The sequence below is a fragment of the Bombus huntii genome, chromosome 8 (genome assembly GCF_024542735.1).
Source record: "Bombus huntii isolate Logan2020A chromosome 8, iyBomHunt1.1, whole genome shotgun sequence".
In the NCBI taxonomy this organism is placed as follows: domain Eukaryota; kingdom Metazoa; phylum Arthropoda; class Insecta; order Hymenoptera; family Apidae; genus Bombus; species Bombus huntii.
In genome coordinates, this window is record NC_066245.1 from 4,033,703 (window position 1) to 4,058,586 (window position 24,884).

Genomic DNA, 24,884 nt, shown 5'->3' on the forward strand with positions numbered 1-24,884 from the left:
GGTGATTAAAAACTTGGAGCAATTTAATAGACAATTTAATAAATTTCTAGACTTCCTGTTTCCTGATTGGAAAATACGTCCCCAATCACGTGACGCGTAAAGAAGCGATATATGTACATACGCTACTTATACATACTTATTTGTCGCTCAAATCCTTCGTGCTAAAGGCAGTGCTGACTATATATTTTTGTATTCGTAGTAACAGCAAGCACCAATCAGAGAGAACCATCGTGTAACGTATTCTCATTGGATAACGTTGGACAAGAATACAAAAATCCAGTGTATATGAAATCTATATACTACATGCTATATGACTAATGCATATATGAATAGTTAAATCACGTATTTGAATTTAATTGAAAAGTATAATACATATTACATAGCATAAGAAAGATACAGGACATATCTATGAATTGTTAATATTCAAATAAGAATAAATATGAAAACACATTTCAATAGATATTGTTATCGTTTCTCACTCGTATTAGTTTTGTAAAATCATCATGAAAAACATGTTTATACATGATGACATTAGCTTTTTTTTTATACGCATCCCCACTTTGCACATACATTTTAACATGTAACGCTAATACCATGAATAGTCTCATCAGAATCCTTGTACGTAGCATACGTTCTAACGCAATTCGCAAGACACAATTTATGCAACGTACTTTATCGAATTAATCTACACGGAATTATACATAATATACGACATTTATAATGACCACCTTAAACACAAGTCTTGTAGACCCTGAACTTTTCAAAATTTTTGCATTTTGGGGAAGTGTACTTGCTTTAAAATTACTCGCGATGACACCATTAACGGCACGCTTCAGATTTAAGAATTTGGTACGTATACACTTCATTAACTTGCAATACAAAATTATCCATATTTATATCGTATGCGAAAACAGAAAATATAATTTTTATATCTATTTCAGGCATTTGCAAACATCGAGGATACAAAAATATTAAAAGGATCAAAAGTTAATACCAATGATCCCGAAGTTGAACGCGTACGCAGAGCACATTTAAATGATTTGGAAAATATACTTATATGGTATATTGTTACATTCGCTTGGTTGACCACAGGACCTTCTACATGGTTAGCTTCAATGTTAATTAGGGCTTTTGTAATTGCTAGATTTGTTCACACAGTGGTATATGCTATTTTCCCAAAACAACCTCATAGAGCACTAGCCTTTTTTGTAGGTTTTGGCATTACTGCATATCAAGCATTTAGTACTCTGTTATACTATTTGTAATTTCAATGTTAAGATTTCATTTTTGTTTTGATATATTCTTTATTAAGAATAATATTTGATATTATTCTATATTGTTTATTAATGCTGTAGTTACTAATAAAATATATCAAGAAATTCTATTGATTAGATTATTTGATACTTTATCCATATCAAAAGAACCTATCTATTTCCTTCATTTTTTATTGTCACACTAACTTCAAAATAAATTGCAGATAACTAATATCATACATATCATAATGAAAAAGACTTTCATTTCATAGAATGATGATATATAACGCTTAATACTTTTGTAACATAGTTTGTCATTTTTGATTTATAAAACAGAATTATATTTTATGTATAATACATTGTTACAACAAATCTTATTAATATAGATGTTAGTCAATGGAAATATTTGAATAAAATTCTCGAGTGTTTAATAATTTGACAAGTTAAACAGGATATATCTAATTCTACAATATGTCCAGCTTGTTGAATATTTAGAAAAGATTAGTCTAATTTATTAAATGAAAATAATATGATTAAATACCATGATTATCTTTAGAATGTACCCTAAATGCACTGGATCTTTTATTTCTGGTTTGGATACATATTCTTCGAGTAGAGAAATATTCTTTAGAAATATAGGACGTATAGTATTTGAACACAGATTCTTTTAAGAACATTATAATATCAGGAGGTTAAATAGGTATGTTGATTTGTTCATGAATGTGTTATGATAAAGTATAGAAGGGAGAAGTAAGAGAAATATAATTATAATTTAATATACCGTGATCTTATTGATTTGTTTTTACAAGTAGAGCGAAAGAACAGTGACTTTTGTGAGTTCCAACAATTATATCCCATCGTTAAAAAACTATATCTTTTATTCTATATTATGATATAGCGTTATATTGCAAACTGAACATATGAACAAATGATAACACATGAAGTACTTAATATTATAAGTATAATACTTACAATCATTTGTGAAATTGCTCAAACTCAGTTTGAATCAGCTCAAAGTCAACTCAATTAATGTGTTGAATAAAAACTAAAAAATGTAGTGTAAAAGTTAGTCAATATACAAAGCATAGATGAATATAATAAACATATAAATATTAGTTTAATATAAAGTTACTTATAGTGAAATCGACGATGTAAGTATTTAGTTATGTAGAAAATTTATATAAGGAAAAATCAAATGCTAGTGTTAATTTATTCCTTCTGCTTACCTATTTATAATATCTATATATGTAATGTATGCAATATGTAAATTTAAAAATCATAGAAATCCTACAGATCAAGATCAAATGTGGAATATTACTATGTTCCGTAAGGGAATCAGGAATTGTATTAGTAATACCTACTTATATATGTAAATATCAGCAACTTTATTATAATTACTTCTTTCATTTTTTATATTATAAATAAGCTATTCTATCAAATTCATTCCAAATTATGTCTTTTATTGCTATTAAAAGAAAACAATCTTCTACTTGAAAAGAAAACTTCTACTTGTGAGAAAACAGACATATTGCACAAAATACAAAAAGAACAATTTTTATATTTTTTAATAGTATTGGTCCAAAATTTTAAAAGTTCATATTCTCTATTTTACTTTTTTCACAGGTTAAGTACATATACTTTTAATATAAATGTACAGAAATGGATATAAAATTAAAGAATGTGATAATTTTTTCATTTATTAAACTGTAAAAATGATCAAGACACACTTACCATGTTCTGTTTTTATTGGTTATATTTTATCAAAAATCATTTCTGGTCCGTATATTGCCGCGTTTATAATCTACGTAATAGAAACGATATGCGCATGGGCAAAGGTTGTTATGCGCGGTCGTCATGACGACGTTGTCTCGACGGCAATGGGCGCGGGAACGTCAGACGTCGCGATGTATCTGTGAGGTGCGAACCGCCGTCGGTGCAACGGCGTCCCGCCGTTACCGAATGTGTGCCAAACGTTCGTTCGGTTTCGTCGGAAAACAATGCGTTATCTCATTCCATACCTCCAGACGATTAGCGCTACGACACCTCAATTGGACAGTGATCGAGGAACCACTGTCATCTTCCCTCAAGACGATGATCGATATGTTGTGTAGAAACGCTACTAGGAAAATATAACTGAAAGGTGAGTGTTAATTTAACTTTTCAAACTTATCGAAATTTTCTTATCAATATTTATCAATATTCTTATAATATTTTTAATGAAAATTATGTAGTTATTTGAAAATGGAAAAAAGATGAAAAATTATGAAGTGTCGTTTGAAAAGTTATATCGTTTATATTGGTTACATTTGAATACACGATATTTTAGATTCGTGAACAGCTTTTTATCTTAGAACATTTCAACTATTTAACTCGTATGCAAAATAGAAGAAAGATCGTACGTTAAGCGAAGAACATAAAGTAAATTCTTTTCTCCCTTTGATCCGATGTAATACAGATGCCTTTGTGCATGGCACATGAAATCGGACGTGGGTCGTCTTTGATCTGTCTTCCAGAAAGCGCAATTTCTACAGTCTTCTAGTTTCTTGAAATTTGATTCGTACAAAACTAGAAAATATCTTTACTTACATAATTACTCGTTCGGGCGTAATGAAAAATTACTATTTAACATTTGAAATTTAAATTTTGCACTGAGAGGTTATAAGACTTACACAACGCTAATGATGCTACCATACAGCCGACAGCGGTGTAATAACGGTTGCCGCTTTACAGGGGCTCTACACATGATCCGATTTCCTCATATATAAGAGTAGCATTTCCTTTGAAGACCTTAACGTGCACGAAAGCATCGATCAATTAACGCAATTAATTATTCTTCAAAAAAACAAAAGTGGAAATAGAAACGGAGTCATTCATATTTAAACGGTAATCTATCGTGCTTATACATATATCCTCTATTACATCGTGCCTCGAATATAAGGGTGCATTCATGCGACAATTGTGATCGATTTTCATCGCATTTACTTCTACCATTCGCATTCCGAGCGTATGTGGATCGCGATATGGTCTGTTCTTTCAGTACCGCGTTCATGTACTTTCTATTGTTTCATCAATACTCTCTCTCTGGTAACCGCATCTGCAACGCTAGAGAGATATACGAGTATATGTGTATCCGTCCGCGTGGATGCGTCCTTGTATAAGTACGATCCCCGTTGTTCCGTTGATCTCGATAAAACTCTATGCGAAGAAGATAGAGCTCGCGTGTGAGGGCACTCGAGCAATATGTAGGCTAGCAGGCCGATTCCTTGCAATGGCTTTCCGAAAAATGTTAATATTGGCGAGCGGTCAATATGATTATCCGTTTAAGCGTGCATGGTACGCGGCTGATTACAAAGCGGTGGCGTATTGACCCCGTAGTTTCTGTTCCCGAGATAAGGGGTCCCTTACGTGCGTGCCAATGCCGCCTGTGGTTTGCTCCGCGCGCGGTTATCGATAGCTCCCGACAGTTTTCCGTATCATATGGTCTCATCTTATGCCTGAACCATCGAACAAAATTACATCGTATCCGCTGTCATGCACCAATTCATCCCCTGACCATGATTCAATTCGTCGCAAAATTAATATCAAGGTCGTAATTACATTTCTATTGATATCAACACCGTCGCAGGTGACTGTCACCTTTTGTGACAACGAAATCTGCCTTGATACGTATTTCTGTAGCACAAAGGTATATTATTAATCAACGTCATGCACACTTTTCGATCAATTATGTACCGTGTTTACTATTTGCTTCTCACCGTGTTTGCATCAAGTGTCCTAATTCTGGGTTCCCTTTTCACTCGGCATGACAATGACGCTTTGAATTGGGTCTGGGCAGTCTGGTTTCTCAAGTACACGAAAAAGATGATTAATTGCGTCGCGTCGCGCGTATATGGTACGATCTTACTTGTAAATGCAGATTGACAACCACTGTATAAGTCTGTAATTTAGTGTCATGGTCGTATACAGAGAAACGCGATCTGTCGTCTACTTACGTACGCGTACGGCTGGCTACGTACTCGTATCTCCGTGGTTCTTACCAACACTCTCGAATATTTATCGCGGTATTAAGAATTGTCCGCGAAGAGACTTTACCCTTGCCATGAGTAAACCGAACGAAACAGTCCATGACATCATATGCATTCTGTATATGCATTCGTATCATCCCCCTACCATCTCATTCGAGACGAGATGTGAAATTGGTATGTCCGCTTATGGGCTGTTTGCCGTGAACGCAACGAGAGACGACGCCTCTTCTTGCCCCTTTTTTCGTTATGCTTCCGATGCCGCGGGACCATCAGTTTCCTTTAACGTAAATCAATGCGATACATGGATGTGTCCTCGTTTCGTGCATCCTTATTCATTATCGTGGGATTAAAGCGATCAATGTGTTCGAGCGTACTCATTTTTATGGTCGGTTCGCTGATGAAATTACCATCAAATTTTTCATTATACGCTCGGAAACTGCTAGTTAAACCGCTTCACGATCTTTTCATTCGGTATAATGTAATTTCGTTTGGCTTCGTTGATCACATTATTACACGTTCTTCACGCTGCACTTTATTATTTATATCGAAACACTGTTCGCTATCATGTAATTGTTACTTCGATAAAACTGATCCTTTCAGAATAACCTGCTCTGCAGCTTCTAAAAGGGCCTGTCGCGCAATATGTTTTTTCATAACTGAACTAAAATTTGACATTGACGGTAATTTCACCGAGAATAGGAAATTTACTGAAAATTAAATATGAGAAAGTATCGCGTACACCGTGCAGGCATAGAATTTATACAACAATATGCGGCAATAGCTTTGGTGACTTCATGAGAGTGACGTATTTTACGTATTCAACGGTAACCATGCGTGACCGTGCATTCGTTTCGCTTTGTGCGATACTGATGAGAACAGGGTCAAAGTGCGTTATAAGAATAATGTTCCGGCCAAGAACTTTTGAATTGGTACGTTGTTAGAAACCATCATTATTTTCTGGAAAATATCCATTGTCCATTGAATTAGGACCATACATAGAAATGCTATTTCTGTAATGTCATACAAAGCACACGAGAAACTAATATTAGACGCTGTAGTTATCTAAAAATTCAACGTGCCAATACATTCTCAATCCATAAACTCGTGATTATCATCTGAACTAGAATACTACAAAGATATCGAGAAATAAAAGGACTAGCAAAGAAGATTATGGTTTTCTTGTCCGTGAAAATATTTGCAAAATCCTAATTCAAACGATGCAGCAACATCTACTAATGCTTCATAAATTTCAAGTGTATTGAGCTTTTGGAAACTAGGAAGATCTCTTAAAGCAGACAGAAGACGAGATTTTCATTCGAGAAAAATTCGAAAGAGGTATTTTAATTATCCACGAATGCGTTATTTTCCGAGAGAGGGCCGATACGTCGAGATCTTGAGGACGATAGAATGGCGCGCAGGGGTCGTTGTAGAGTACATCGCTTCGTCTTAGAAGCGGAATTACAAAAGTTTCCCTTTTAACGTTAATTAATAAGAGAACGCGCTGTACCGTGCTTCATTATAGCGCTATCCATTATAAAAGGAGCCAGCCGGGGCCGTCTTTCAAGTTGGGCAAGCTTTCGATTCTCCCGAGAGGGACGTGGAAAAGGATAGCCTGATTTAAGCGAGGCGGTTGACTTTTTCTTCATATATACTTAACCCTGTTAACCATAAAGATCGACGGACGTCCGTGAGAAACGATCGATCTCGATCCATTACATGTAACATTGCGATACATTAGCAACTGAAAAGCGTTTCTGATCAAGGCGTCGCGGCATAACCGCGCCTTGGAATTCGATCGCGTCCTTCTTCTTAAGTAAATACGAATGGATCACGAATGGATCACGAGTGGATGCGAATTTACAAATAAATAGACCCCTTCGTTTTTGCAAAGTTTCACCTCGCTACCATATCAAGTATACTCATTCTTAACTCTTTCGACCCAATTTTTTTTCTATTCAGTTTTTATTCTTGCTTCTTTGAGAAAGTGGCAACGCTAAACTAGGGATGCTCGTAGGATAATTTTTTATGTTTGTCTAATGATTTTAACAATTAGAACACGCGAGTTTCGTAAATGCGTTTTATGTACAAATGATAATTTATAACAGCATATGTGATAACTAGTGAAATACGTTGTTATTAACGTTTTTTAACGATTAATTTAGGTTTATAGCCTGCTGGTTTTGTAAAGGTATAATATAAGTGTTATTTCTAATTACTAATTACCAATTCGTCACTAATTTGTACGTTCTACTAAAATTCACATAACATTACGACAAGTCGACCGAAGTGTCCAAACGTTTACAGCTTAATTATCACGGTCACTCAATTTCCATCGATATTAAAATGGATAGAAACGACAACTATCATGCGTGAATAGCAAATGAGCAACGATTCAGAGAAATGACTCATAGTTCGATAGAAGTTCCAGGAATTCTCGTTTAGTCTGCCACTTCGAAGATGAAGACGAAGAATGCACGTATTGAAACAACATATACGTAAACGTAAACGTTTGTTCAATGACGTTTCTATTCCGAACGTGGTAGTTCCTATGTAGTATACTTGTCGGTCTCCGGATGACGCGGTCGACCAGTTACTGGTTCGCCTACGGATTTCAACGCATTCACCAAATACGGAGCATCGAAGTTGGTTTCACGTAGCAGCGCTTGCACGGTTCCTACCCACGCCATGACCTGACGACACTTTTTACGGGAAACGCGTCGGGACGGGCGTGGTACTTTCGCTCCATAACCGAAATCGATCGTCGAGATCGAGATCAATCGTATGCACTTTGCGTCCTCGATTTTTTTCAGCAGCCCTATACCGGTCAGAAATCGATGATGGATTCGCGGGACGACCGCAAAATATTTCCTTATTAGGACTTTACGACTTTTCTCCGAACCAGCCGTGTGTCATCCCATTGTTTGATCCGTTAAGGATCGTGCAATGAAATAATTCGCGAAAGTTGCGAGAACATACGAATGATATTGTAAAAGGCAAATAGAGTAACGTATTGTTTTATTCGGATAAAAAGCGTGTTAAAATAATAGTAGGTTGTTTGGGAAAATCGTAGCGAAAGTTAAGACACACTTTTAACAAAAATTAGATATTTGCTATTTATGATGATTTCACGAAATTTCTCTTGAAAAATGTTTCGCCCTTGTCGATAATGAATCCCTTCAAACAGCTCGTTCAAGCTTCGAAAATACATACCTCGTTTCTTGCCTACGTCTTTCGAAACAGTTTTGTAAAGATCGCAATAAATAATAAGGAAACTATAGTATTATTTGACGAATGAATAATATGTACATGGAACGTGTATAATCATAATGTTAAGCTTCGAAATTGTATTATACAGGGTGGTTGGTAACTGGTGGTACAAGTGGAAAGGGGGTAATTCTACGCGAAAAAAGAAGTCGGATATATAGAATAAAAATTTTTCGTTTGAGGCTTTGTTTTCGAGAAAATCGACTTTGAATTTTCGTTCGGTACGCGCGCGGTACGTTATAACGGATCTCACTGTAGATCGTTGTCTCGATGAATTAAAAAATTAAAAAAATTAAAAAAAATTAAAAAAATTTAAAAAAAGAAAAATTAAAAAAATAATTTTTATTCTATATTTTCGACTTTTTTTTCGCGTAGAATCACCCCCTTTTCGCTTGTACCACCAGTTACCAACCACCCTGTATAATTTAAATGAATTGAAATCAATTACGAAGGGAGTATGGCATTGGCGCAACGTTGGTGTTTAATGGGTTAAACAACTTGTAAAAATAGTTCTAATTCTTTGATCGATGTAAAATTGCTGTTTTCGCTAAACGTATCTCGACGTGTTGCGTACAGGCGCATATTAAATATGCATCCGAGCGAAAAGTCGAAGGAAAAGCGTTAAAGGCCATCAGACTAAAGAAAGAGCGTGCTTCCTCTATATCGTATGCGATACTACCTACGTAATGATTCAACGTCGATTTAGTGATCCTATCGAAGTAAAATATCGCGTGTCTCGGATTCGAAGGTCGTTGGATCGCGATCAATACGACATCAAAGTTACGCGTACATCTATCCTTTCGACGTTCCTGCTTAACGTCGCATTTCCTGTTGCATCATAGGGTTATTTATTTTAACCAAGGACAAACAGATTCTTACTCGGTTTGTGTAATACTTAATAACAAATCAGACAATGATGTCGCGTTTAAAGAAAGCTCGTCGACGATGTAACGTCACTCTGAGGTACGTGGAAATTGTCTTTATGCAAGAGCGTTATTTATCCATTAACGGATAGTATGAAAAGGCTTTAGCGTACAAGAAGTTGGTCATAGTTGAAATCGTTATAGGAAGACAAAATAAAAAATATTAGTTTCTTTCGTTTTATAAGAAAATAATAGACGCACAATGTTTTTTGTTTTATACTAGTTATAAAATTTTGTTTTTATATTTATTTTTTATATTGTATTTATGAATTTTTGTTTTATATTAGTTATAGAATTAATAGTCAATAAAATAATATAAAACAGAAATTGTTGCTCATCTATTATCACCTTATGAGATGAAAGAAACTTTTCGAACAACCTAATAGATTCCGGTAACCAGTGTTTCTAAATATTTCCAAACGATTAAAACAAGATATGAAATAAGATCGACTAAAAAGTGTTGAATAACGCGTAAATAATATTATAAAATAAAAGACTCGCTTTTATCGTGCTTCTATTACAACGTGATACTTTCTAAACTTTAAATATTATAATCCACAGGCGAAATATATAAATTTCAATCGTGTGACGATCAGAATGTTCATGAATTGAACTAACAAAACGAAATTCTTCAGACAGCAGAGTACAGCGTCTTAAAACGTTTATGCTAGTTAATAAATGATAAATTATAGGGAGTCAACGAGTTGGGGACGTTCAAAGGATAGTTTGGAGATTTCGAGTCTGGCGGAAACGCGGCATTGACATTGGCGATAAGTCTCCCAGGGCAGACCAATTCCGTGCGATAAATTTCAGTGTTACCGCACCTCCATTTGTATCACAGGGCAATCTAACAATAATTCCTTCAACTCTGCTAGCTCGTTAACGACATCGTCAGCGGTGCAATCAGCCACTATATCTGCGATAGTGCACGCGAAAATAATGGCCATTGCTGAACCAGTCCGACACCTCCAAGGGGAACGCCGCGATCGCGGCTCTCCACGGCCTACGTCATCGCCTGGTTTACATCGAGACATCACGAAGGACCGGTTTCTCCGAGCTATCCCCTTCTGCTCTGCCTCTCCTCCAGACACGTTCATTTCGTATTCGTGCTTATTCGCGACCGATCTTATTTCTTCAGAAAACGAACATATCGTATCGCGAACGATAATGCACATAATTTCTCTTTCGTCACTATCATCGTACGTAATTGCATTGCCGAGTGCGGAAAGTTCAAAGCTCGTTGACGAGGCGGTTTATCGAGAGAAACGTGCGCATCCAGATCGAATGAAGATGTAAATGTGGACGACATATTTGTCCGTTTCTTAATTATGGGTTATGGTAGTGTAATTAAATTTCACTTAGAGGGAAAGCTCGTTATCGTCGTGACATGAATGCGTTGAAGCGGTTAGAGAGCTTTAGAAAATGTAATTAGATAGTTACGTAGAGTTCGTAAGAATTAGAACACCTGCTGCTTTCATACGAAACGCGATGATTAGTATAAGGTATTATGGATGAATGAACGAACCTCGCGTTCATGCAAGTTTCAGTCCTAATATACGCTATCGCATACGAGCACCTGGACACTTTGGTCGATTTGTAGGGACAGTACACGAACGTTATATTAATAACAAACTAATAGCTAAAAGTAATATGGATCTCCTTAATAGAATCAACAAATAATAGGTTTTACTTATTTGTATAATCACTGACAAACTGTACGGTATAATTCGATACGTATCATAGAGATTTTTTAAATATTACTATAATACTTAAACAAACGATCGTAGTCTTCTCTTATCTGATCCGTATCTTAGAAACTAAGTAGTCCAAGGGACAAAGAACCTACAGACACAGCTCGTGTAATCATCATACGAGTACAAATTTCTTTCTTCAACAACGGGCTTATTCAAAGTCGTAATCGCTATATGCTTATAAATAAGAACATCGTCGTCTCTTTCTCCCTGTCTGTGACACGTTGCTCGAAAGAACAGCTACAGATTCCCGTGTATACCGAATCGTAGTGGAAGAGGCGAACGTGTTCCGGCGAACACGCTCGGCAACGCGAGGGGGCGAAAATTGCATTTGTACCTGTAACGCGACGCGTGTACGTGGTATCGTCGTCGACGTAATCTCTTACGATGGAAAGCGAAAAGAGTAAATGTCGGCTACGCTTCGGTTGCAATATCTTTCGCCGTGAAAGAAGCTGAAGCCGTACACGCGCGGCCACACACGTGAATAAAGTCGCGTTCAAAGAGAGTTTTGTTCCTGTACGTGTTTCGCCTAATGCGCCACGTCAGCCTCCGAATGAAAGAGAAAACCGTACGTGCTTTTACAGCGAGCGAACGCGACGCGTAAAAATAGAGGGTGTGCGTTTACGGGCTTTATTCGCCGCGAACGAAACAGAGCGGCTGTTTCGGTCGACGGGCCTCCATAAAATTGTTGTAAGACGGTCCAGCGCTGGTAAATATCGTACGTACGTGTACAGACTGAACAGACTATGGAATTTAGCGATCGGAACGCGAAGACGTTTCATATTTATCATTCTATATGGAGAAAGTCCACAGAAAAGGTTTGGCTAGCTAGAGCTGTCGTTACACAATAGGATGAACTTGTAGCATGAACGAATCGACCAATGCATCGGTGCGCGTATTTGTGGCGCTAGATAAGTATGCGTATCGAATGACGAGAACACGGACAACTTCTTGCACCTGGATGCGAATTTTACGGCATTGGATTGTAAATGAAGTAGCGTGAGAGAAGCGGTGTGAGAGTTTATGTAATGATCAAGAACTTTTGTGATAGAATATCGGTAATCAGCGAGATACGGTTGATAGATGATTATCGAAGATTCGGCGTACATAGCGTCACGTGGACGTTTAATGTATTAATTGGATCGTTCCTTAATTAGAAATTTTCTAGAATCACGAATCTAGAAGTATAATAAAAAAAAAAAAAAGAATCTTAGATATGTCGGTTTTAGTAACTCGTAAATGTAAATATGATATGATTCATTTTAATTTAAATGTAAAAAGGATAGGCGATTTCTAAATAAAAACATCGTCATATCTAACAAATATGCAATCTGAGCGATGAGTCAGCTCGTCTTCCGTGGTTTACAAATTAAGAATGCGAGAATATTAACTTATGTACTTTTAATAAAAACATTTTTCTTCGACAACAACTATCCTTTTACGAGTCAACGTTCCTACGTTAACGTCGATAGGAGCTAGAACGAATTTTACGATCAGTCAAAGCAGACTCATAATTTGAAGTAGACAAATAACCGTAGAGCGTAACGAAACGTAGATAGACACGCTCGCGCTGCAGGCGGTTATACAATATTGTTGATACAGTATGTGTACTCTTCTAACGAATGCACATAAGCACGTGTATGTACGTGGTGTATTAGCAAAGTCGTTTTTAGTCGTCTGGCGACGTTGACAGAAACGGGAAACATTCTGCTTCTTGGTAAAAATGCCTCAGCAGAATGAACGATTCGAGGTGAGATTTTTCGCGCAGCGAAACGCAAAACGGAGGAAAAGACGGCGAGAGAGCGTTTGGAGGTGGATTATCCTTAAAGAGGATCGGGCAAAAGCGAAGCGGGCAAAGAAGAACGAGGACAAGACCCGGTTTGGGAAGAAGAAGAAGAGAGGAAGAGTTGTATCTCGCCAACTCACTCGAGAACGGTACACAATAAGAATCGGCTAGAAGGATCGTGTGCACGCACACGGACGCGAGACACGAGCGAATACGCGGTAACATCCCACGCCGGGCGACATACGAGAGAAAAGTAGGGAGGCCGGATCGGCGTTCTCCAGGCAAAAGAGTCGTGGTTCGCGTACGTCGTGGCAATGGTAGTGACGGAGAGCAACGGTGTATGGTGTGGTCACTAGGGCCAGCGAGCCATCGTCGATGCCACATCGACTCGCGGTACCGGACCGTGAACATCAAAACGAATCTTTTCTCCCGCGTTTACCATTCTAACGGCGCGTTCTGCACCGAGACACGCAGATTTAACACACGTATACGTTATACCGAGACACACAGAGAACAAGAAACAAAGAGACACAGTGGAAAAGGCGAAGAGTGTGTATAATCGTTGATATACACGATATAATAGAGCGAGCGTTGAGGGACGAAGAGAAACGAGTTTGCAAACTGGGCCGGTCGTAGTGAAGCTTCAGTCCGGCTCGAGTGATCGCCGAGTCGCGTGTTTCCTATCGTGATAGAAAGTAAACATACGGATAGTTCTTGGTTTTTGTCTATTTTCCTACGGTTTCGGTGCGCGACGCGAGTTTGCCCTTTGTATCGTTACTTCGTGTTGTTGCACTCGCATGAAAGATTGGTATACGATTGTGAATAGAAGTGAGTTAAAATGACTATACACAAGAAGACGAGTGGAAAGAGCAAGGGGCGCTCGAAGGAAGTCGCCACGACTTCTTCCAGTTCCTCGGATATGACGACCGTTGAGACGGTCGAGATGGTATCGTCGACGAGCATGGTCGAGGAAGCGACACAGATTATGGAGAGCGAATCTAGGAGCAGCGTCGTCGAGGTAACCAGCGCGAGTCGCGAGGTTATCATGGATTCCAAGGGTAACGTAATTAAGGTGATCGAGTCTGCTCCTCAGACTGTTGGTCAAAGTACGTCTACATATAGAACGGGTAAGAGTTCTCAGGACTTTATAGCGCAAGAACAGATGCAGTCTGTTAAACAGGGAAAAACTGTTCGTGACAGTCCACAAAATGTTAAGGACGTCGAGGTACGTTCGGATGGACATCGAGGAGAAACGTTGGAGCAAGTTAGTAGATCGTCCGAGAGTCGTAGCGAGTCTCGAGCAGAAACTATTCAGAAATCTATATCCTCTTCGATGGTCGTAGAAACATCGTCTTCGATGGGAGATTATTACGATCAGCTATCAAAGACGACGTCTTCCAACGGTATCGTGAACGGTGATCACGCTCCCAGAATACATACGTCATCAAAATCGTACGAAAGCAAACAAGCCAGTAAAGAAACGTACGAAGAGACAACCAAGGATGGAAAAACGTTCGCGAATATCTCGAGAATCCACGAATCAGGTGAAAAACTCGATGACAACGGTAGAGTAACAGCCACTCAGAGTCGCATCATTGACAAAGAGACCACGGTCGTACCCTCGGACGTAGGTCGAGTTAAACATACGGATGATGTCAGAATTGCCAGTAACAAGGTCATCCTCGATTCTTCCTCCAACGCCACTGTTAGCGAAAGCACCGTGAAGAGCAGCGTAAAAGCGGACAAAATTAGCGACGTTGTCACGCGGTGCAACAAACCCGGCCAGTCTACGTGGGATGGCACGTTTATTAGCGAAAGTCCGGCTAAAAACAAGGACGTCTCGAGAAACGTCGATACGTCTCGAACAGACCGGGACAGTCTCGACAAGGCAAAAATAGATCGCTTGGTGTCCAAAGTTAACACCGATAATGTACAAGAGAGCATGTCGAGCATTGAAATCTCTGAGAGTTCGTTTATCGATCAGCGTTCATCGTCGACGGTAATACAGGACTCGAAAATTATCATCGACGAGGGTCGTTCTAGCTCGACTAACATCGAAAGTTTTGATCGAAACGTTAACTCGATCGGTCGCGACATTCACGAACATGTTTCTGAGGATACGATCGATTTTGCCGGAGGACAGAGGCAAGTTACGACGGAAGCACACTCGAAAGGTTCGACTCGATACACGAAACCTGGAGAGTCTACGTGGGACGGTACTTTTATGGTCGAAAAAACACCAGAACCGAGAAAAAGAAACGTGTCAGATGCTTCTGTCTTTCATCATACTGGTGGCGATAATGTTATAGAATCAACACAGAGAACGGATTTCAAGGAGAAAAGTTCTGACGGATCTTACGAAAAGAAATCTTCGAACGTTGTCCACGTGGTACAAGGCGGCACGGACTCTTCGAGGTTCATTTCGGAAGAACGCAAAGATGTCACAGAGGAAATTTACATCGATGGAAAACCTGTTAGTAAAACAGAGCTATTGAGAGACAGATCGTCGTCTAGTAGAGGAGAAAAAATTACGAGACCCGGTGATTCAACGTGGAACGGACAATTCGTATACGAAAAGCCACAGGATGGCGGTAAGAAATTATCGAGTGACAAAACTGTGGTCAGAACGAGCGCGAAAAGACACGATTCCGTGGATGTCCAAGACGTCACGGAGGAGCAGAATATCTCCAGTATGTCAGAGTCTGTTTCGTCTTCGTACGTCGTGGAATACGCTACATCCACCGACGAGAAGAAAAAAACTAGCGAAAAGGTGACCTCTGTTTCTGAAATAATTATAGAAGAAGATTCCGGAGATGGAGGTTCTCCTCGACGATCAACTCCAGAAAAATCAGTTACCCGTGACACTACTTCGCGATGTTACAAACCTGGTCAATCCACTTGGGATGGCAGTTTCGTTTACGAAAAGCCGCAAGTTCATGAACGTCGAAAGCTGGATAGCCGAAGGCCGACCGATTCCATCGTCATTCGCGACGTTACAGAGGACAATTCGATAAACGAGGCGGAAATTTCATCAACGGCTTACGTAGTCGAACATTCATCGAGTCAACAGAGTTTCACCGATGTTAAAGATTCTAGTTTATCTTCCGTACACGAGACGATTGTTTACGATGTGCAACCTGTTCGTCAAGATCGTCCATCGAGCAGAACATCGAGTAGACCAGAAACTCCCGACAAGACACCTAAAGGAAGAGATACCAGGCTTACCAAGCCTGGTTCGTCGACCTGGGATGGAACTTTCGTCATGGAGAAATCGCCAGAAACGAAAAGACCGTCTAGCAGAGAATCCGTTGATAGACCGGCAGATAAAATTCGACCTGAACCAAGAGAAAGTCCAATACCGAAATCGAGAAAGCACATCAGTGATACCACTTTGGATATTCGTGATACTTCTCAGCAAGTATCCACTAGTTCAGAAGTTTATAGCAATTCCATTGTATTGGAACAGTCTACCACACACGAGAGTTATACCGATTCGTCGAACGTGGATTACTCCACGAGTTCCGTAGAGACAGTAATTGTTCGTAATGGCGTTCCAACGACGATACAGAAATCTGTGACGATCGAAGATAGATCTAAGAGTCCCGAGAAGAAAGCGTTGGAACATAAAGGGTTGCAACCAGAAGACTCCAAGTCGCCTGACAAACGTCCTAAGAGCCCCAGTAAAACAGACAGTTCTTTTAGACCGTCCAAACCAGGTGCTTCAACGTGGGATGGTTCGTTTGTTTACGAAAAACCAGCAAAAAAGCCTACCGATAAGAAACCATCGACAGACGTTTCACGTCGTCCTACCGATGAACGAGCTCCCATTCGAACGTCGCCAGTAGATAATGGAAAATTGCCAGAAGATAAGAAACCGACTTATCTCACTGAAAAATCTATCACTTTATCGGACACCACAATGGAGACTTCTGAATTTGTCACGTCGACGACGCTTGAACGAACTCTGGCTTCAGATTCCGAAGTTCTTGATTCGTCCAAGGTCTCTACAACGATATTTCATGAAATCGACGATAAAAAACGCACTGCAGATACCGAAAGAGAACTTCGAAGAGAGGTTCCTCGATCACCATCTGGAAAACATCCTGAAGACGGGAGAAAGTCTCCTGAAAGACGTCCTAAGAGTCCTGAGAAAAGTCCGGTGGATAGATCTATGAGACCGACTAAACCAGGCGCGTCAACTTGGGATGGTTCGTTTGTGTATGAGAAACCACAAGACCAGAAAAAGAAACCGACTGACCAACAGAAGGAACCAGTAGACGAAAAAAAGAGACCAAGAGAATCTCCTACAAGAGATGAACCTAAAGACAGACCAAGTTCTGTCGTGCCGAAAGATGATACCACGAAAATTTCAGTCGTGAAACATGATGTGACGGACACCAGGAAGGATGTCATGGATATTGATATAGTTCAGAAATCTTCTTACGTAATCGATCAGTCGTCGTTCACCTCGGTGCAGGACGTTCGCAACGTGTTAGAGGAACGTGTCATCAGCGAATTTACAACGGACACGCGTAAAGATGTGGTGAGTAACGACGTGTAACTATTAGTCAATCCTTTGGTTTGTTAAGGAAGGAAATAGAATGGCGGAGATTGTTCTTCGAAAGATAATCGCGTTTCATTTAAACGATGCTTCCTTGTACTCTTATGAAATCAAGATCTTGCGTAAAACTTGGTTTAAATCATAGTACGTAAAGATGAAATAATGGTCATATAAGAGTACGATAAATCGTCGTAGAGTAGAACTTTGATTATCAGGACATTGATTAATGAATGAACGAATGATTGATTACCAGAGCATCGATACTGTGTAAATGTTTTCGGTCATTAACAATTATGATTTCATAATGGAAATTTACCATACTTTTAGCAAGTATTTCCATAGTTACAGATATCGTTAGATAGAAACGAATCTTTAGATATTCCCCCTTCATGGCGCTGTATTCGATAAAAATGAATTATCAAGACTGCTCATGTGTCGTGGTTACATAGTTTGGATAATTAAGATTCTACTGTAGTAGCAAGGTATGAGTAAATCAGAGAATCAAATAAGGAAGGATAACGGTAAGAAGGAGGATCTTTCGAGTTCTTTCAAGTACTGAAGTTCACGAATAGGAAAAGAATTTTATTGGCTGAGTTTTCTCTGTAAATAAATATCAGTAGAATGCGTGAGTTCAGCATAGTGTAGCCAATGATATAATCGAGTTACCGATCTTTCAAGGGAAATAAAATAAATACAAAGACAGTCGCGGAAGAAGTTCGTCGAGTACTTTCACTTCCAAACCAGGCGAAGGTCGTAGGTTCTCGCGCGTTATTCGGTTAAAAATAAAGTTGACGTAACCTAGCGATCCAGCAGAACCACCGAGAGAAACATGGAGAACGAGGAGAATGCTTGATACAGGGTCAATCTGCAATGCGAAAAAGTTGAAACTCTTTTTACAATTCCAATTGCCAAAATATCGCGATGCTTCGTATTCACGATGTTTCATAACGATTCTTCTTTCGTAAGACGATATGCGCTGGTTTACAGTAACGTGCTTGTTCCATTTTATGTTATCGATATTCCTCGACATACATGCAAAAGGCTGTTCTGTCTTGAAGGACAGTTGCAGTGTTAAAAAATATGGAAAAAAGAATTGTATCTATGTTTCATGCAGTGTCTCTCCTCATGACTAATTATAGTACCACGTTATACAGCGTCCTCTGCAATCACGGAACGCGTCGAAAACATTTACGTCTTTGCCGATAAATCTTGCTTGCGTTTCAATTAACACCAATAACAGCGTCGAACGACTTGCACGACGCGATATACGATTTACTTTATCTCACGACACGTAGTCCAACTCATTACTAAATAACATTTTCTAATGAAAATGAACAACTGTTTCGACGTTCCGACTAATCGTTTATTTCGTCATCTGGTTAATGTAGTATGTACTTGAACATATTCGAACACTTGGGTGAATTTATAGTACGTGAATTGCACCGAAGTGTCTAAACTAATGATCAATTTGTAGCTAGAAATAACGTTAACTATCTTTTTATAGAATTACTAAATTATAAATTTAAATTATCTATTAAAAAACATGGCAATAGTATATTTTACTATATACATGATATACCATGTAAGATTTTTACGAATATGTTATATGTGTTATACGAAACTTTCTGAAATTTTATTAAAGTCGTAATGACGCATGACCATCGTATGATATCGGTCAAATGTGAAATCAGCCTAATAATTTCTATAATTGTTAGAATACTTTCTGTCTGTCTTAAATGACGTAAATTTGAACGCTCAATCAATTTTACAGCCTCACTTCTTCCACCGACAGCACTTAATCGAAACACCGTGATTTCGTTTTCATTGCGACATTCGCGACACACCGTAAATATTTCCGTTCGCGGGCTGGTGAACGTTTAGCCTGATGCAGGAACCAGCCGCATAATGATTTTCTTGCTCGGAGCACTTTCAAGCGCTGCAATCCCCGAGGCGAGTTACGTTCACAACACGACAATTTCAAACTCCACGGCAGTAAACAGTTATTAACTCAATCGAGTAATACCGCGATGAAACGAGTATGAATATATCTGTTCGTGCATTTGGCTAATAAGAGGCAACGGAATACCAAGTGACGTATGCCGCGTGCACGCAATTGCAATCACCTGCTATCGACTTCAATCGAGCATATGTAAAGCGATAATAATTGGTATCGAACGTGGCCAAGTTTGGAAGTGATCTCATCTCGATTTTCGCTTCGTTTTAAACTCTGATCGACCGACCGAGTTCCACGTTTGCGAACCTCGATCTGTCCGTCAATTCGTCACGCTCGTCGTTTAACTGGTTTGCCAACCTTTGACCCGGTTCCTTCGTCTCGCGTTTCGTTCCTTTCCTCGAGCGCCTCCAACGAACAACACAGTTGTTACATGTTATGAAAACGATTGCGATTAATAATGGGACCAAGTTCAATACGAAGATGATAGTCTTCGCAGGGATGACATTTCTCGATTTTGTTTGTTTTTTATAGGGGAACTGTTTTAACATTCAATATATTGTCAATGGATCGTGTTTCTGAATTATTTGATGTTGAAACTGAACTTGTGTTTTTCCGCTTTCTTCGTAATGATCGAAGAATCCGAATACTTTTGAACGTTAATGTACATTATACATTGTGATCGCGTGTATCTTAATCACCTGCGATAGCCTTTGACGAACACACGCGATACGTAACAAACAATCACCGTGAAACACAATGACCAACTTTGGAAGTGATGTCATCGGCCGTTAAACGCGGAACCAATTGTATTTCACGCCACAATCATCTCGGTTCTTCTTACTTGCTTCTATATTGAATAGTCATGATCGCCTGTCACATGATTCAACATTTTACGCATAGACAGATAAGTAACGTATTCACCAGTGCTTAACAACATTCCTGTATAATCGAAGCAGAACATTTCGATTGCGTTGAATTATCAATGCCCAAACGTGAATGATATCATCGTTTACGAGCTCTAGCCTGCGTATAACGAATGGAATTCCAAGAACATATCCCGTACCTGCTCGTGTAACCTTGCTTAGGTTGATAATGCCAGTTTTTCAGTAACACATTATCAAATGAGAATCTAGCTGTAAAATTTATGAGCATTCGCACCACTAAATGCAAACATCGTGCACAGATCGTTAGATTTGTGAACGTCCATTTGCATCGTGTAACAGCACATAAAGATATCCTTTCAGGCATCAAGTAAAATCATGTTGTACTCTTCGATTATTTTTATGTTTTTCATTTATTTCACGTAATCGGTATTCACGCGTGCAGCAACATTCATTCGTGGAGAGAAATATATGATTTTTGTTTAAAGAGCCTAGATCTAATTTGCTTCGTGATGTACAGAAGCTGACGAAACTATTTTATCAATATGTTATGCATGTTACGTAAAATAATTTTTAATTTCATTAGTACTGAGATCCGAGTGTCATAATTATATTAACAAAGTTTAAAATAAATCGAATAGTTCAGTACCTGAAAACGTAAAATAAATGTTGAGATAAGAGAAACGAGAGTTACAAGATTAGATATTCGTTACTATAACATAGAGTCCGTAAAATTTACATACATACTTAAGTAAATTAACAGTTACATTAATTAACGTCGATGTATTTAATGAGACTACTTACAGCGTTAATTATATTTAATTATTTCGAGATAGATTTCAACTATAATGATGAGAGTAATAATATAATATTACGAACTATGATTATATTATATATATTATAATTGTATAATAACGTGCGTTATAAGAAACATTTTGAAATTCCACTCGCACTCTAACGAAACCCGATAATTATCACGAATACGATGAAGCTTGAAAGAAGTTTGAGAATATAGGTAGAAGCTACATTATTTTAGTACATGCTTCGATATTCAGTGGGACCATTTTTAATACTTATTGTTACGTTTAAAATAGCCGTATACTAATTTTTTGCTTTTAGTCTTGTAACTTGTAGCTGCTGCATTTATTTTCAGATTAATTTCGAATTTGATTCATATGATCGCGAAAGTCGTGTCTCGCTACAGTATTAATGAAATTTCAAAATATTTTATATAATACACACGATATGTACATGTAATTTCGTTATTCCTAATTTTCGTCTTATTTTGAGCCATAGAATTTCTCTCATTTCACTTATACCATACCGCCAATTTAAGCTCACGGTGTATGAGTATTCGAAAAATGTAACGGTTGATCTTCGATTAGAAACACGCGTTAAAAGAAGAAAAAGGGAAACAAAAAGATTAGAAAGTATCGAAAATTAAAAAACGGCCTGTAGTTTGCATGCGATGCGAGAAATTCTCGCTACGAGAGAAAAAGCTGACGAAACTGATCTTGGCAAAGTGGATTGAAACTTTGTGAACGCGCAATCTCCAGTCTTCAGCAAGACGATAAAGAGAATCTTATTTTGGATCGTCTTATCGACCTGATTTTTCGTAAAACACCGTATTTTTCGATGAAATTTTTCGTGCGCCGTGCAGAAGAACGTTTAGAATGGTTTTCGGATTAAACGAAATATAACGATCCACGAAAGCAATTGAACGTCTTATTATAGAAAACTTTTATGGATACATTATGCGTATAGTACTAAACTTCTTGTAACTTCATTAGCAGATAATGACATGTGATTACTATGATTATACTGATAAAGTTGGATATCAAAACAGATGTGCTGCAAATAGACACAGGTCACGAAAATACCTTATATAACATAAATAAATAGTAGCGATCTCTGTCGTCTTTCAGTCATGATATCTCGTAATTTTTCCATCTTTCTAACGTTAAACCATATCTTAAGTTCGACGAGGATATAACATTTCTCTTCTCAATTTTGACGTAGCAACGTAGAAAATCTTTTCTTTATTTTTGCCAAAATGATAGCGAGATTGAGATATAAATGTTCGGGGATTGCAACCGGATTAAATTTTTCGAGATTGACAGGACGATATAGTCACAAGATAATCTTAAAAATATTGCTAGGTAATAATAATTTGTACAAGATCCTGTTACAAATGAATTTACAGATCCCATTTAATTTTTCAAATTTGCATTTATCTATTTACATAAAAATATTCTATGGGCGTTCAAATACTTCCGTCAGCCACACTGTATATCGCTTTATGGTTCATAGAATAATCGATATGGAAGTCTAGTTACGTGGAGATAGATTCTATCGATAGCGTTGATTCGTTTGGTAGCCGTGACATCGGTTTCGAGGTCTCGTGGTGGTCGATGAAATACTTGGCACTCGGTTCTCTCTTCACACACACACACACACACACACATACACGCATATCCCTGTGAATATCAATTTCTTCCATCGTGGCGGCAAGCAGGGTAAATTCAACAGGTATACATACGCCGAGCGAAATTCAACCGCCGCTCACGGTGAACCTTTTATTTTCTTTTCCATCCAATTAACGTAACAATCGAAACCGGACTCTTTGAGCGTCTTTAACGAGAACACTGGAGTTAATTGCATGCACGCTCCGCTCTGACTCTGACCGATTTAATGACGCCAATTTCGAGCCTTCGGCTTTCTTTTTCATCATGGAACGATCCGCGTCGCTATAAATGGGCTTTTTCGGACCACCTAAGAAACTACATTAGAGCAACGATATTCTCTATCGTAGACCATGGTCATTCGATCTGTTAGGAAATTTACGCGACCACATGTCGAGGTATTATTAATAATACTTGCAGGATAGATTCGTCTGAGTCGATTATCTCTTGGTGTATTACAGATCAAGAATACCGCACTCGAGCTACTGTAAACGACAGTAGAATTTTCGAAACCTTCTAACGGTGATCTGTTTTCTATTTCTTATCAAATTTGTTTGTTGTGTACGCCGTGACGAAAGATCTTAGCAAATAAATTGGCTCCGCAATAAGCAAAGAGCTTGTAGTCGAACAGTTTCATTGTATTCTTAACGTCTGGTATTAAGAACTGCTCCAACGTATTGTTGTTTTTCGTCTAATTTTGTCACTAGTTATGTTTCGTGCATGGAAGATTGCCATTTCACGATACAATTGGTAATGTTCGACGACGACTAGACTCGGTAATTGTAATAAGTAGACCGGCCGATTTTTGTGAAATGTCGCATTCTTATGAGCATACCTGAAGAAGTCGGATCTACGTAGAAATTCGTTTCGTTCGTTGAAAATTATCGAGAGTATATTCTGAATATTTTACACGTAATCGCTGTATCTTGGCTCTGGAAATAACCTAGTGTTCATCTCAAACATGGTACAGAATTTCTCGTCGCGTGACGACAGGTGTCCTTCTGAAAGTAGGTGCAAGGAGCCCTGTTTTCGATTGTTCAACGTGCAAACAGCCGCTGACGGTGTGGTGTATTTTGCCTACATCCAGGCACGCTTTAGTTGACGTATACACAAACTCGCATAATCGTGTTCCCTCGACTCGTGCTGTTGCTACGAGTTTGCTTCACGCTGTACTCGTTCGCTTAACACGTTACTATCTGGAAAGTTGCAAAGGGCTTTCGACAGGAAAACTCGTCACGAGCCTCCGAAAATCCAAACTGATTTAACTTCTGTTTTTGTTAATTTCTTAATTCCATCATATAGCTACACGATTAGCCAGTGTACGCGTTTGTTGTTCGTGTTTTATTTAATTACACGATCGTTCGTCACAATGATTAGAACGAATAGAATGATGACGATGATTATCGTGCGGGTCGTTCAGGGCTCCCCTATGAAAATCGTTGAAAATTGACTCGATAAACGACAAAAGTTCTTTTTGTTACGAACCTACGGTCGAAAAGTGGCACACAGGGACCGCTTTACGTTATTAGCGAATGTTACTTGCCTTGTTATCGAATTACAACGTTAAGCCGAACGAACGTGCCTGCCAAGTACAATGATCAACGCTAACGAACCGAAAAGAGGTATACGTGAAGCTATTTCAAAGCTACAGAGGCTGTCGGCTACGTATTTATATCTTCGACTATACAATAGTCACGCAATTAAGAAGAAAATGCTTGATTGTGGAAATCTGTCTTAGGGACAGAAAATTTCATACGAATGCAACACGTTCATACTTATCGTAAATATATCGTTTACTTCTTAACGAGGATTTTTCATTTTTCAGATAACTAGGTTGTCCTGTTTGTTAGGTTGAATCGTTTTCGATGGCATGGATGGTGAAAGGCGATAGCCATTCCCGTGAATTTCGCCGTACGCGCGATTGTTCGTTGCGTGGCATTAAATAATTCAACGAGCGATTTTGGCGAGCTTGTCGCGCGTCGTGCACACGGAGGTCGATACACGATCCTCCAGGTTATGTGTGA

The 24,884-nt window shown here is 38.6% G+C and overlaps 2 protein-coding genes across 16 annotated transcripts in view; both read left to right on the forward strand.

Annotated features, from left to right (window-relative positions):
- The first annotated feature begins 357 nt into the window (after positions 1-357).
- On the forward strand, positions 358-1,384 carry LOC126868214 (microsomal glutathione S-transferase 1-like). The gene is made up of 2 exons (XM_050623472.1): positions 358-849; positions 942-1,384. The coding sequence occupies exons 1-2, from the start codon at positions 721-723 to the stop codon at positions 1,263-1,265; spliced, it is 453 nt and encodes a 150-aa protein (XP_050479429.1). The 5' UTR covers positions 358-720; the 3' UTR covers positions 1,266-1,384.
- A 1,781-nt stretch (positions 1,385-3,165) lies between these two features.
- LOC126868178 (titin) overlaps positions 3,166-24,884 on the forward strand; it is a 47,302-nt gene continuing 25,583 nt past the window's right edge. For 6 of the 15 annotated variants that reach the window (XM_050623366.1, XM_050623367.1, XM_050623370.1 and 3 more), the window contains exon 1: positions 13,315-17,545. In XM_050623366.1, coding sequence (XP_050479323.1) covers positions 13,841-17,545 — 3,705 coding nt within the window. In that variant the 5' untranslated portion in view covers positions 13,315-13,840. Of the gene's footprint in view, positions 3,394-13,313; positions 17,546-24,884 lie in introns of those variants that run through there. The other 9 variants (XM_050623360.1, XM_050623363.1, XM_050623361.1 and 6 more) reach the window with 4 other exon arrangements.

Excerpts from the sequence above, each read along its gene's own strand:
- LOC126868214 (XM_050623472.1), top strand. The coding sequence starts at position 721 with ATGACCACCTTAAACACAAGTCTTGTAGACCCTGAACTTTTCAAAATT. Across the intron at positions 850-941 it reads GCTTCAGATTTAAGAATTTG|GCATTTGCAAACATCGAGGA; the intron begins GTACGTATACAC and ends TATCTATTTCAG.